This window comes from Staurois parvus, unplaced genomic scaffold, assembly GCF_062004578.1.
Source record: "Staurois parvus isolate SC_StPar_1 unplaced genomic scaffold, SC_StPar_1.0 ptg001254l, whole genome shotgun sequence".
Taxonomy (NCBI): domain Eukaryota; kingdom Metazoa; phylum Chordata; class Amphibia; order Anura; family Ranidae; genus Staurois; species Staurois parvus.
This window is the reverse complement of record NW_028319050.1, coordinates 259071-272038: the sequence shown is the minus strand read 5'-3', so window position 1 is coordinate 272038 and position 12968 is coordinate 259071. Positions and strand designations below refer to the sequence as shown.

At 45.1% G+C, this 12968-nt stretch overlaps 2 protein-coding genes across 2 annotated transcripts; both read left to right on the top strand.

The window, feature by feature from the left end:
• The first annotated feature begins 388 nt into the window (after positions 1 to 388).
• LOC149437791 (uncharacterized) lies at positions 389 to 4382 on the top strand. The gene is made up of 6 exons (XM_089660615.1): positions 389 to 409; positions 3516 to 3650; positions 3737 to 3860; positions 3977 to 4074; positions 4154 to 4334; positions 4369 to 4382. The coding sequence occupies exons 1-6, from the start codon at positions 389 to 391 to the stop codon at positions 4380 to 4382; spliced, it is 573 nt and encodes a 190-aa protein (XP_089516741.1).
• Positions 4383 to 4516: 134 nt separating this feature from the next.
• On the top strand, positions 4517 to 12222 carry LOC149437790 (uncharacterized). Its single transcript, XM_089660606.1, has 2 exons — positions 4517 to 4610; positions 11011 to 12222. Exons 1-2 carry the CDS (start codon positions 4547 to 4549, stop codon positions 11835 to 11837), a joined length of 891 nt encoding a protein of 296 aa, XP_089516732.1. The 5' UTR covers positions 4517 to 4546; the 3' UTR covers positions 11838 to 12222.
• The last annotated feature ends 746 nt before the right edge of the window (positions 12223 to 12968 follow it).

Below are 12968 nucleotides of genomic sequence, written 5' to 3'. Positions count from 1 at the left end.
AATGGGTGCTAATAGGCTGCAGGAGATCTGCTGACACATAGAGAGGGAAATGGGAGCTAATAGGCTGCAGGAGTGTGTTCAGGGTGTTATGAATGTGTCTGATTACACCCTAATCACCCTGTTCATATTGGCATTTTGGCTGTGTGTGGTGGTGGGGGGATGGGAAAGGTCCCCCAATGAGCAGCTGATAAGTGTGGAAGATTTCTCCTTCGCTCTGAATCTGCAGGCAGGGAGGTCATGTGTCGGGGGAGGGGATCAGAAACATCTCCTCTGTGAATGGCAGAGGGCCTCCATGTATGTATGAAGATTGGATTGTCTGTGTCCCACCAATCATTAAGAGGAAACATCTCTGGAAATGGAAACCTCCGGAGAGGGAACATCAACAGAAATGTCGGCCAATCAAATGCAGGTAAATACTCTAAGCCACACCTCTTTTCCTTAGATAAGGGGGTTTTGGATATAAAAGGGGAGGGGCTCTCAGACAAGGACTGACACTGGACGGAGCACACGGATCTTCACAGACACTCATCTGATCCTCATCTCCACTCTCCACCAATCCAGACTCTCCATACCAGAACAGATTCTATGGGGAGCAGCCATTGGGAATCCTCGGGGGCGGTCCTATCATCCACCACAGCTCTCCTCACCTGGTAAAGTATAAATGAATCTCTCCTCTGTGAAATGTCATCTCATTTCTGAATCTGAGGGAGTTTGGACCTTCATAGTTTGTCTGATAGACATTTGGGGTTCAGTCCTCTTCCAAGGTGTCATCTCCACTAAGGAATCCAAGTCATGGAGAGGGGCGGAGTCAGTGGGAGGCGTCATCTAGACTCCATCCTGGTATTCTGCTGCAGAGACTGGAAGGTGACGGACTGATTGGGGGACCTTGTTGTCTACCAGTAGAGTGTGAATGATTTGTATTCCCAGATGGTGGGGACTGGACCTCCTGAATGAAGAATAGGGAACCTGAAAATTGTCCTGGGCAGGAAGGGGGTAAAAGTGCCCGGAATTGAAGGGGTTAAAGGGCAAATATGACAAGAAAACATTCAAAATGCTGAACACAACACAAGGCCGTGATCACACCTTGAGACATTTCTCATGGCTGCAGTTCCTCTGAGCTCCACATGGTGGTGATCTCACTTATACTAAACAGGAAGTCCCTATGGAAGACAGGAAGTGATGTCAGGTACAAACAGGAAATTCCATGTGGCACAAAGAAGAGGAGACATTGCTGGAAGTGGCAAGAGAGGAGGTAATAAGATGTTATTTCCTATTTACACCCATTAACCCCCCATCATGTCCGTCCTCTGCCTCCATAGTCACGTCCTTCCTCTTCCTGTATAGTCACGTCCTTCCTCTTCCTCCATAGTCACGTACGTCCTCTGCCTCCATAGTCACGTCCTTCCTCTTCCTCCATAGTCACGTCCGTCCTCTTCCTGCATAGTCACGTCCGTCCTCTTCCTGCATAGTCACGTCCGTCCTCTTCCTGCATAGTCACGTCCGTCCTCTTCCTGCATAGTCACGTCCGTCCTCTTCCTCCATAGTCACGTCCGTCCTCTTCCTCCATAGTCACGTCCGTCCTCTTCCTCCATAGTCACGTCCGTCCTCTTCCTCCATAGTCACGTCCGTCCTCTTCCTCCATAGTCACGTCCGTCCTCTTCCTCCATAGTCACGTCCGTCCTCTTCCTCCATAGTCACGTCCGCCCTCTTCCTCCACAGTCACGTCCGCCCTCTTCCTCCACAGTCACGTCCGTCCTCTTCCTCCACAGTCACGTCCGTCCTCTTCCTCCATAGTCACGTCCGTCCTCTTCCTCCATAGTCACGTCCGTCCTCTTCCTCCATAGTCACGTCTGTCCTCTTCCTCCATAGTCATGTCTGTCCTCTTCCTCCATAGTCACTGTGACGTCTTTTATCTCCAGCAGATGATGATACACACATATATAGTGTGGGAACCCAGATGAACCCCTTCAGGGGCAGAACATTCCCCCACTTCCGGGGCCGGAACATTCTCCTCATTGTGGAGATAAATTCTAGTAATATGGTCCTCTAAACAAACAGCACTGACAATAAATAGACAAGACAAGGACCATCCTGACCATACATGGCCTACAAAGGGCAATGATGACACTACACAGGCAGCCAATGGGCAATCATTACACTATGCAGCCAACACAATGATGGAGTGCCGGGGTCAGGAGTATGAAGCATAGAGCCCCTTACATTGCTGCTCAGGAGGAAGGAAACATTCCCCAGCCGGCCATGAAGAATATGTTCCATCATTGGTGTCAGAGGGAGGAAAATACTGAGGGGTCTGAGGGAAGTAGAGGAGGTGAGGGGCTGTGAGGGTTTAGTAAAGCTGAAAGACTTTAGGGCCTCTGAAGGGGGAAACTGGGACCTTTTAAGGGGTAATCAGGCTGCAGGGCTTTGGGGGAATAGGGGGCTGGAGGGCTCAGGGGACTCGGAGGGAGGGGAGGTCTCTGGGTCTGTGGTGGCCCTCCCCCACCTGTACTTATTTTTCCGACCTTACAGAACTGGCAATCTTAATCATCTTATTGTCTCACTGGTCATGTGACATGTTCTGGAATATCAAGTAACATAGAGAAGGACATTCCTTCACTCAGTGAGCACTTGTTCTTAGAGGAGTCCTGATTCAGCTGCAAACCAGTTAAGAAACAAAACAAACCCAACAGAGAAAAGGGGATTTCTGATCCGACGAACCAAGAGGGTTCCAGGTCCTTCAAGATGTAACAAACACTAAACAGTCCAAACAAAATGTCTTCCCATGGGGGGAGTAATTCTTCAATGTCCAGCAACCCTCCTATTCCCCCCTCACATCCACATCCTATTATTGTGTGACCAATACCATCCAAATCATTCTTACTTTCATTTCCCAAAGTTATCCGTCTACAAGGAGACCTGTATAGATCACATGATGGCACCAATGAGGATGGAGGAGGACCGGAGTCACATGACTGAGAAGATACTAAACCTCACCCTGGAGATCATCTACCTGCTGACCGGAGAGGTGAGGAGGATTCTGGGAGGTCACATGACATCACTCTCATCTCTATTAATAATACACAGACCTGACCAGAGAGGTGAGGAGGATTCTGGGAGGTCACATGACATTACTTCTATCTCTATTAATAAAACACAGACCTGACCAGAGAGGTGAGGAGGATTCTGGGAGGTCACATGACATCACTCTTATCTCTTAATAACACACAGACCTGACCGGAGAGGTGAGGAGGATTCTGGGAGGTCACATGACATCACTCTTATCTCTATTAATAACACACAGACCTGACCAAAGAGGTGAGGAGGATTCTGGGAGGTCACATGACATCACTCTTATCTCTATTAATAACACACAGACCTGACCAAAGAGGTGAGGAGGATTCTGGGAGGTCACATGACATCACTCTTATCTCTATTAATAAATCACAGACCTGACCGGAGAGGTGAGGAGGATTCTGGGATTCTAACATGATATTCCTATTGGTTCCTCAATACAGAGATTTCCTCTTCTGAAGTCAGGTGATCATATGACCATCACAGTGCCTCCATGTGACTCCCTAAACCCTGAGAGACACAACATGCAGAAGATTCTAGAAGTCACCAAGAAGATGATGGAGCTGCTGACAGGAGAGGTGAGCGGTGCCGGGAATTCTGGGACATTCTCCAGTAACAGACAAGGGATGTGTCTGGATGGTGACTGTATCATTGTGTGTGTCAGGTTCCTATAAGGTGTCAGGGTGTCACTGTCTATTTCTCCATGGAGGAGTGGGAGTATTTAGAAGGACACAAGGATCTCTACAAGGACGTCATGATGGACAATCAGCCGCCCCTCACATCACCGGGTAAGAGGAGACTTTATTGTAAAGGAGAGAGCAGTACGGAGGATCCACCTAGATCCCCCATCATCTGATAAACACATAGAAACAATGGATTCAGTCAGTGTGTGTGTTTCCTACAGATGGATCCAGTCATGGGAACCCACCAGAGAGATGTCCCCGTCCCCTGTATTCCCGGGATTCCACACAGGAAGGTCACACCATCCCTCACCATCATCAGGTAGATGATGACAATTATTGGTAGTTGTGATTTATACACAGCATGTTTGTTACAATGAATGTTTTATTATATCTTTCAGAGTGGAATCCTCGGGGATGATAATATTGATGTTAAAGAAGAGTATAAAGAGGAGGATGAGGAGTATGGAGTGATGGAGGAGTTTTCAGAAGGACACAAGGAGATGATGGAGCCACCTAATACCAGGAACCCACCAGAGAGATGTCCCCGTCCTCTGTATTCCCGGGACTCCACACAGGAAGGTCACACCATCCCTCACCATTACAAGGTTGGAAGGGAAGAACATCTAGAACATGGACTTGTAAAGATGATGTGTGGATTTTTTATATGATCTTATATTTTACAGATGATATTTTCTCTCATTTCCTTGATTTAGAGTGGAGATCCAATCGATATAGAATTTGAGGTGAAAGCAGAAGAAGAAGAGGCGTATGTGAGGGATGATCAGCAGTCTATGGAGGAGGATGGAATAACGGGGACATTTATAGAGGAGGACACTCCTACAGAGATCAGCACAGGTGGGTCATGAACACTAAATCCATTCCTCCACCCATACTGCTCACTGATTGGTCCAGAGTAGGGCGGGGACTGGGTGATATCAGCCTGTAATCCCCTGGTCACTTTCCTGAGCTGTGTTCCCCGTCCTGTATTCCTGGATTTCTCTCGGATAATCTTCCTTCTCTGTGCTGCAGACACAATTTATGTCTCTAGACTGGATTTATGGAGGTTCTGGGGTTCAGCTGGCAGCAAAATGTTGATTTTTACTCTAAGCATTGCATAATGTAGGCACCCAGGACATGTGACTGGGGTCTCCTGCCTTGTGCCTGACTCCTCCAGGGGACCTTCTCTGTTATCTGCTGGCTGTGCCGGGTGGAGGGATATGTCTGTAGTGTCTCAGACCCAAGTCACTGAGTGCAGTCTCAGGAGATGGGAGGCAGCGGTGTGGGACCTACATAGCTACATAGTTAGTCTGGCTGAATAAAGACATCCATCTAGTTGTACCATTAAAAATAAAAGTTATAATCCGACACCCACAGCTGATCCACCAGAAGGCAAAAACCCAGCAAAGCACGATCCGATCTCCTCCTGCAGGAAAAAAAATTCCTTCCTGATCCCCCGAGAGGCAATCGGATATTCCCTGGATCAACTTTCCCTATAAATGTTATATCCAGTTATATTCTGTGTATCCAAGAAAGAGTCCAGGACTTTCCTACAGCAACCCCCCCCTTATGTATTATACATGGAGATCATATCCCCCCCTTATGTATTATACATGGAGATCATATCCCCCCTTATGTATTATACATGGAGATCATATCCCCTCTTATGTATTATACATGGAGATCATATAACCCCCTTATGTATTATACATGGAGATCATATCCCCCCTTATGTATTATACATGGAGATCATATCCCCCCTTATGTATTATACATGGAGATCATATCCCCCCTTATGTATTATACATGGAGATCATATCCCCCCTTATGTATTATACATGGAGATCATATCCCCCCTTATGTATTATACATGGAGATCATATCCCCCTTATGTATTATACATGGAGATCATATCCCCCTTATGTATTATACATGGAGATCATATCCCCCCTTATGTATTATACATGGAGATCATATCCCCCCTTATGTATTATACATGGAGATCATATCCCCCCTTATGTATTATACATGGAGATCATATCCCCCCCTTATGTATTATACATGGAGATCATATCCCCCCCTTATGTATTATACATGGAGATCATATCCCCCCCTTATGTATTATACATGGAGATCATATCCCCCCCTTATGTATTATACATGGAGATCATATCCCCCCCTTATGTATTATACATGGAGATCATATCCCCCCCTTATGTATTATACATGGAGATCATATCCCCCCTTATGTATTATACATGGAGATCATATCCCCCCTTATGTATTATACATGGAGATCATATCCCCCTTATGTATTATACATGGAGATCATATCCCCCCTTATGTATTATACATGGAGATCATATCCCCCCTTATGTATTATACATGGAGATCATATCCCCCCCTTATGTATTATACATGGAGATCATATCCCCCCTTATGTATTATACATTGAGATCATATCCCCCCTTATGTATTATACATGGAGATCATATCCCCCTTATGTATTATACATGGAGATCATATCCCCCCCTTATGTATTATACATGGAGATCATATCCCCCTTATGTATTATACATGGAGATCATATCCCCCTTATGTATTATACATGGAGATCATATCCCCCCTTATGTATTATACATGGAGATCACATCCCCCCTTATGTATTATACATGGAGATCATATCCCCCTTATGTATTATACATGGAGATCATATCCCCCTTATGTATTATACATGGAGATCATATCCCCCCTTATGTATTATACATGGAGATCATATCCCCCCTTATGTATTATACATGGAGATCATATCCCCCTTATGTATTATACATGGAGATCATATCCCCCTTATGTATTATACATGGTGATCATATCCCCCCTTATGTATTATACATGGAGATCATATCCCCCTTATGTATTATACATGGAGATCATATCCCCCTTATGTATTATACATGGAGATCATATCCCCCCTTATGTATTATACATGGAGATCATATCCCCCTTATGTATTATACATGGAGATCATATCCCCCCCTTATGTATTATACATGGAGATCATATCCCCCCCTTATGTATTATACATGGAGATCATATCCCCCTTATGTATTATACATGGAGATCATATCCCCCTTATGTATTATACATGGAGATCATATCCCCCCCTTATGTATTGTACATGGAGATCATATCCCCCCTTATGTATTGTACATGGAGATCATATCCCCCTTATGTATTATACATGGAGATCATATCCCCCCCTTATGTATTATACATGGTGATCATATCCCCCCTTATGTATTATACATGGAGATCATATCCCCCCTTATGTATTATACATGGAGATCATATATCCCCTTATGTACTATACATGGAGATCATATCCCACCATTGAACCCTCAAGATCCTTCTCCACCATTGACCCCCCCAGATACATTTCCACCATTGACCCCCTATATCCCTCTCCCCCATTGAACCCCTTCAGATCCTTCACCATTGACCTCCCCTGATCCTTCTCCACAACTGATCCCCCCAGATCCTTCTCCACCATTGACTTCCCCAGTTGTACCCCCCTAGTATGTATGGTGCATATTCTTGGCCCCCAAGTGCAGAACCTTACATTTATCACCATTAGCCCTCATTGGCCCCATAGTCCCCCAATTACACAGAGCATTGAGGTCGGCTTGTAAGTTGGAGACATCCTGTAAGGACGTTATTCCCCGGCACAGCTTGGTGTCATCTGCAAAGACTGGAATGGGATTTATAATCTCACACCCCATATTGTTTATATATATATTAATAAGTAAGGGGCCCAACACTGATCCCTGGGGTACCCCACTAATAACACTGAACCCTTGGGGTACCCCACTAAAAACACTGAACCCTGGGGTACACCACTAATAACACTGAACCTTGGGGTACCCCACTAATAACACTGAACCTTGGGGTACCCCACTAATAACACTGAACCTTGGGGTACACCACTAAAAACAATGACTCTTGGGGTACCCCTCTAATAATAATGAACCTTGGGGTACACCACTAATAACACTGAACCTTGGGGTACACCACTGACACCCCCAGACCATTCAGAGTATGAATCATTAATCACTACTCTCTGAATACAATCTTTTAGCCAGTTTTCTATCCATTTACATTCAGATTTTTCCAGTCCGTAGACTTTACCTTACATATTAGCCATCCCTCTGTCCACATATACCACGTCCACAGCCACCCCTCTGTCCAAGTATATCGCATCCACCGCTACCCCTCTGTCCAAGTATTCCATGTCCACCGCCACCCCTCTGTCCACGTATACCACGTCCACCGCCACCCCTCTGTCCACGTATACCACGTCCACAGCCACCCCTCTGTCCAAGTGTACCACGTCCACAGCCACCCCTCTGTCCAAGTGTACCACGTCCACCGCCACCCCTCTGTCCAAGTGTACCACGTCCACCGCCACCCCTCTGTCCAAGTGTACCACGTCCACCGCCACCCCTCTGTCCAAGTGTACCACGTCCACCGCCACCCCTCTGTCCAAGTGTAGCACGTGCACCGCCACCCCTCTGTCCAATTGTACCACGTCCACCGTCACCCCTCTGTCCAAGTGTACCACGTTCTAAGCCACCCCTCTGTCCAAGGATTTGGTCACCTCCAATCTAACCTGTTTCATGATGGTTTAATCCCAGCTCACCTCTACATGTTGTCTACAGTAAACATTTAAGCTTCCACTGATTACAGAATACTAATACTGTGAGTCCTGTCCCTTATACTATATAACTTGTACATTACATACTCCTGACCCCTGCACTATATACTCCATGTTGTACATTACATACTCCTGACCCCTGCACTATATACTCTATGTTGTACATTACATACTCCTGACCCCTGCACTATATACTCTATGTTGTACATTACATACTCCTGACCCCTGCACTATATACTCTATGTTGTACATTACATACTCCTGACCCCTGCACTATATACTCTATGTTGTACATTACATACTCCTGACCCCTGCACTATATACTCTGTTGTACATTCCATAGTCCTGACCCCTGCACTATATACTCTATGTTGTACATTACATACTCCTGACCCCTGCACTATATACTCTATGTTGTACATTACATACTCCTGACCCCTGCACTATATACTCTATGTTGTACATTACATACTCCTGACCCCTGCACTATATACTCTATGTTGTACATTACATACTCCTGACCCCTGCACTATATACTCTATGTTGTACATTACATACTCCTGACCCCTGCACTATATACTCTGTTGTACATTCCATAGTCCTGACCCCTGCACTATATACTCTATGTTGTACATTACATACTCCTGACCCCTGCACTATATACTCTATGTTGTACATTACATACTCCTGACCCCTGCACTATATACTCTATGTTGTACATTACATACTCCTGACCCCTGCACTATATACTCTATGTTGTGTATTACATACTCCTGACCCCTGCACTATATACTCTATGTTGTACATTACATACTCCTGACCCCTGCACTATATGCTCTATGTTGTACATTACATACTCCTGACCCCTGCACTATATACTCTGTTGTACATTACATACTCCTGACCCCTGTACTATATACTCTGTTGTACATTCCATACTCCTGACCCTGCACTATATACTCTATGTTGTACATTACATACTCCTGACCGCTGCACTATATACTCTGTTGTACATTACATACCTCTGACCTCTGCACTATATACTCTATGTTGTATATTACATACTCCTGACCCCTGCACTATACATTCGGTTGTACATTACATCCTCCTGACCCCTGCACTATATACTCTATGTTGTACATTATATATTCCTGACCCCTGCACTATATACTCTGTTGTACATTACATAATCCTGTCCACTACACTATACATTCTGTTGTACATTACATCCTCCTGACCCCTGCACTATATACGCTATGCTGTACATTACCTACTCCTGACCCCTGGACTATATACTCTGTTGTACATTACATACTCCTGACCCCTGCACTATATTCTCTATGTTGTACATTACATACTCCTGACCCCTGCACTATATACTCTGTTGTACATTACATACTCCTGACCCCTGCACTATATACTCTATATTGTACATTACATACTCCTGACCCCTGCACTATATACTCTATGTTGTACATTACATCCTCCTGACCACTGCATTATATACTCTGTTGTACATTCCATAGTCCTGACCCCTGCACTATATACTCTATGTTGTACATTACATCCTCCTGACCCCTGCACTATATACTCTATGTTGTACATTACATACTCCTGACCCCTGCACTATATACTCTATGTTGTACATTACATACTCCTGACCCCTGCACTATATACTCTATATTGTACATTACATACTCCTGACCCCTGCACTATATACTCTATGTTGTACATTATATACTCCTGACCCCTGTACTATATACTCTATGTTGTACATTACATACTCCTGACCCCTGCACTATATACTCTATGTTGTACATTACATACTCCTGACCCCTGCACTATATACTCTATGTTGTACATTACATACTCCTGACCCCTGCACTATATACTCTATGTTGTACATTACATACTCCTGACTTCTGCTCTCCCCCCACTTCTATATCTACACATAATATGGATTCTCTTTTGTTCCCCCCATTTCCTACCATTTGGACATTTTATATAGGATGATGTGATTGGAGCACAGACTTTTACATGGTGATAATAATGTGATAACATCCTCCAACTTTGGACCCTTAAACAGAAAGTGATAATGGGGGAGGAGTCAATACCCCAATGATGGTGTTCTTCAGGATCAGTCCAGTCTTCATCTTGGTTGTTCTCCCCCCTCCTCACTCTCTGACCTCTGGTGGGGCTCAGCCCCGCTGTTCTTCATGACTAAATCATGGACTAAATAAGGAAGTGCAGTACTTCTTGTGTTGGGAAGATGGCGATGAGTGATAGAGGGGGTGGGGACCCTCGTCCTATAATCCCCTCATCACTGTCCCTCCTATAAAAGACAGTTCTGGTTGTTTCCTCACTCTCTGACTAAGGTCCATGAATACAGAAATGACCTGGTAGGAGATCAGAGGAGCCATTTCCTAGTTCCCTTGAGGGTGGAATTGTAAGCTCCTCAGAGACCAAGCTGCCTGATGTGGGCGGAGTCCTGGTTTGGGGGAACCAATCAGCTCCTGTCTAGTAATCCTCTTTGTCTTTGTATTTTAGTCCATGGCCGGGAGATGAGGAAAACCTCCGAGGATTGTCTCACTTTGTCTCCAGACTGGAAAGTAGATGATGAGGACATCACACAGTATAGTCCAGGAGAAAACCCGGCTCCCTCCAATGTCCATCTTGCACCACCCAGTGTAGATGGACCATCAGATTCCTCGTATCCTGAGGAACCTCAGACTGTGCGGGACCAGGCCGGCCTTCCAACAGGGAAGAGCTTCTCCTGTACTGAGTGTGGGAAGGGTTTCCAGCATAAATCGCATCTTAATGTGCATGAAAGATCTCACACGGGAGAGAAGCCATATTTCTGTACTGAGTGTGGGAAATGTTTTTCACACAAGTGCCATCTTTACACACATCAGAGATCTCACACGGGGGAGAAGCTGTATTCCTGTCCTGAGTGCGGCAAATGTTTTTCACGGAAGTTCAATCTTTACACACATCAGAGATCTCACACGGGGGACAAGCCATATTCCTGTCCTGAGTGTGGGAAATGTTTTTCACACAAGCCCTATCTTTACATACATCAGAGATCTCACACAGGGGAGAAGCCGTATTCCTGTCCTGAGTGCGGGAAATGTTTTTCACGGAAGTCCAATCTTTACACACATCAGAGATCTCACACAGGGGAGAAGCCGTATTCCTGTCCTGAGTGCAGAAAATGTTTTTCAAAGAATTACGATCTTTACATACATCAGAGATCTCACACGGGGGAGAAGCCATATTCCTGTCCTGAGTGTGGAAAATGTTTTTCACGGAAGTTCCATCTTTCCAAACATCAGAGATCTCACACGGGGCAGAAGCCACTTTCCTGTCCTGAGTGAGGGAAATGTTCCTCGCTGAAGTCCTGTCTTCCTGTACATCAGGGGTCCCACACAACCCTGGAGGTGTATTAGTGCCTTGCGTGCCGGAAATGTCTTCTAGATGAATGTTGCTGGACATCCCAGCTCTCATGTGGGGAAGAAGCACACCCTGATATACACCTCAGATATACTCCATGGCTGATCTTCATCATGGAAGAAACAGTTGATAAGGAGATGAGGTCCCCAAAGACATGGATGAAGTGCAGTAAATGTCGGGGTGCAGAGTGGTCAGTAGATCCTGGAAATGAAGGACACAACTTCAGCCCTTCTTGGGTGTCGGAGTTGCGTTTCCTGATAATGATATAGCGGGTTACAGAGCTAGAAGCCGGGAGAGCCCAGATCTCGTTATCGGGGAACTTTACACAGACAACAAGAACTTCTGAAGTTGATGTCCTTCATTTCAAGGCTCTACAGAACAGTGGTGACCCCGAAGCGTCTCTCTGTCTTCAGTCCATCCTTCTCCCATCCCCCAACAGGAGGGAAGGAGAACTCCGCCCCAAACTAGGGGGGAACTTTCCTCTCATTATTTCCCTTGGCTTTTGTGTGGGTTTGGGTGGTTGGAGGAGTGCGGCACGAGAGGGAACACAGCTTGTTGTTCTATGTCTACATATGGGGTCTGGGTAGAGGGGATCCACCGGAAAATATTTCTACTCTTTGATTTTGTGCAAATCGTTTCTGTTTTCACTTTGAAGGTCGATATTATGTGTGGTTTGTAAAAGGGATTGGCCCAATAGATACCACCCCACTTAGAGAATAGATGAACTAATATGACCAGCATTCATTCAGCCATGTCACATGTTGGTCTTTTCATACAGTGATTTCCTATGATCATTGGCTCCATCTAGTGGCAATAATGTGGTATTAAACTGTTTTTCCTGATTGAGGTATTTTGGAAGTAATACATTATTATGGCCACTAGAGGGAGCTGACGATTATAGGAAATCACTGAGTTTATTAAAATATGGCCAGAATTTGTCACAGCTGGACACATGCTTGTCACACTCCCCCAATATATTTTTTGCATAGTCCCCTTAGTTTACTATGTTAGGGGTAATTTCGTACAAAGACCTGAGATCATACATTTTCAAACAT

What these genes read in the sequence shown, in the direction of transcription:
- LOC149437791 (XM_089660615.1), top strand. Translation starts at nt 389, where the DNA reads ATGTCGGCCAATCAAATGCAG. An exon ending in TGTCGGCCAATCAAATGCAG is followed by an intron (nt 410 to 3,515) that starts GTAAATACTCTA and finishes TCCTCAATACAG; the next exon opens with AGATTTCCTCTTCTGAAGTC. An exon ending in CCATCCCTCACCATCATCAG is followed by an intron (nt 4,075 to 4,153) that starts GTAGATGATGAC and finishes TATATCTTTCAG; the next exon opens with AGTGGAATCCTCGGGGATGA.
- LOC149437790 (XM_089660606.1), top strand. Translation starts at nt 4,547, where the DNA reads ATGGAGGAGGATGGAATAACGGGGACATTTATAGAGGAGGACACTCCT. An exon ending in TCCTACAGAGATCAGCACAG is followed by an intron (nt 4,611 to 11,010) that starts GTGGGTCATGAA and finishes TTTGTATTTTAG; the next exon opens with TCCATGGCCGGGAGATGAGG.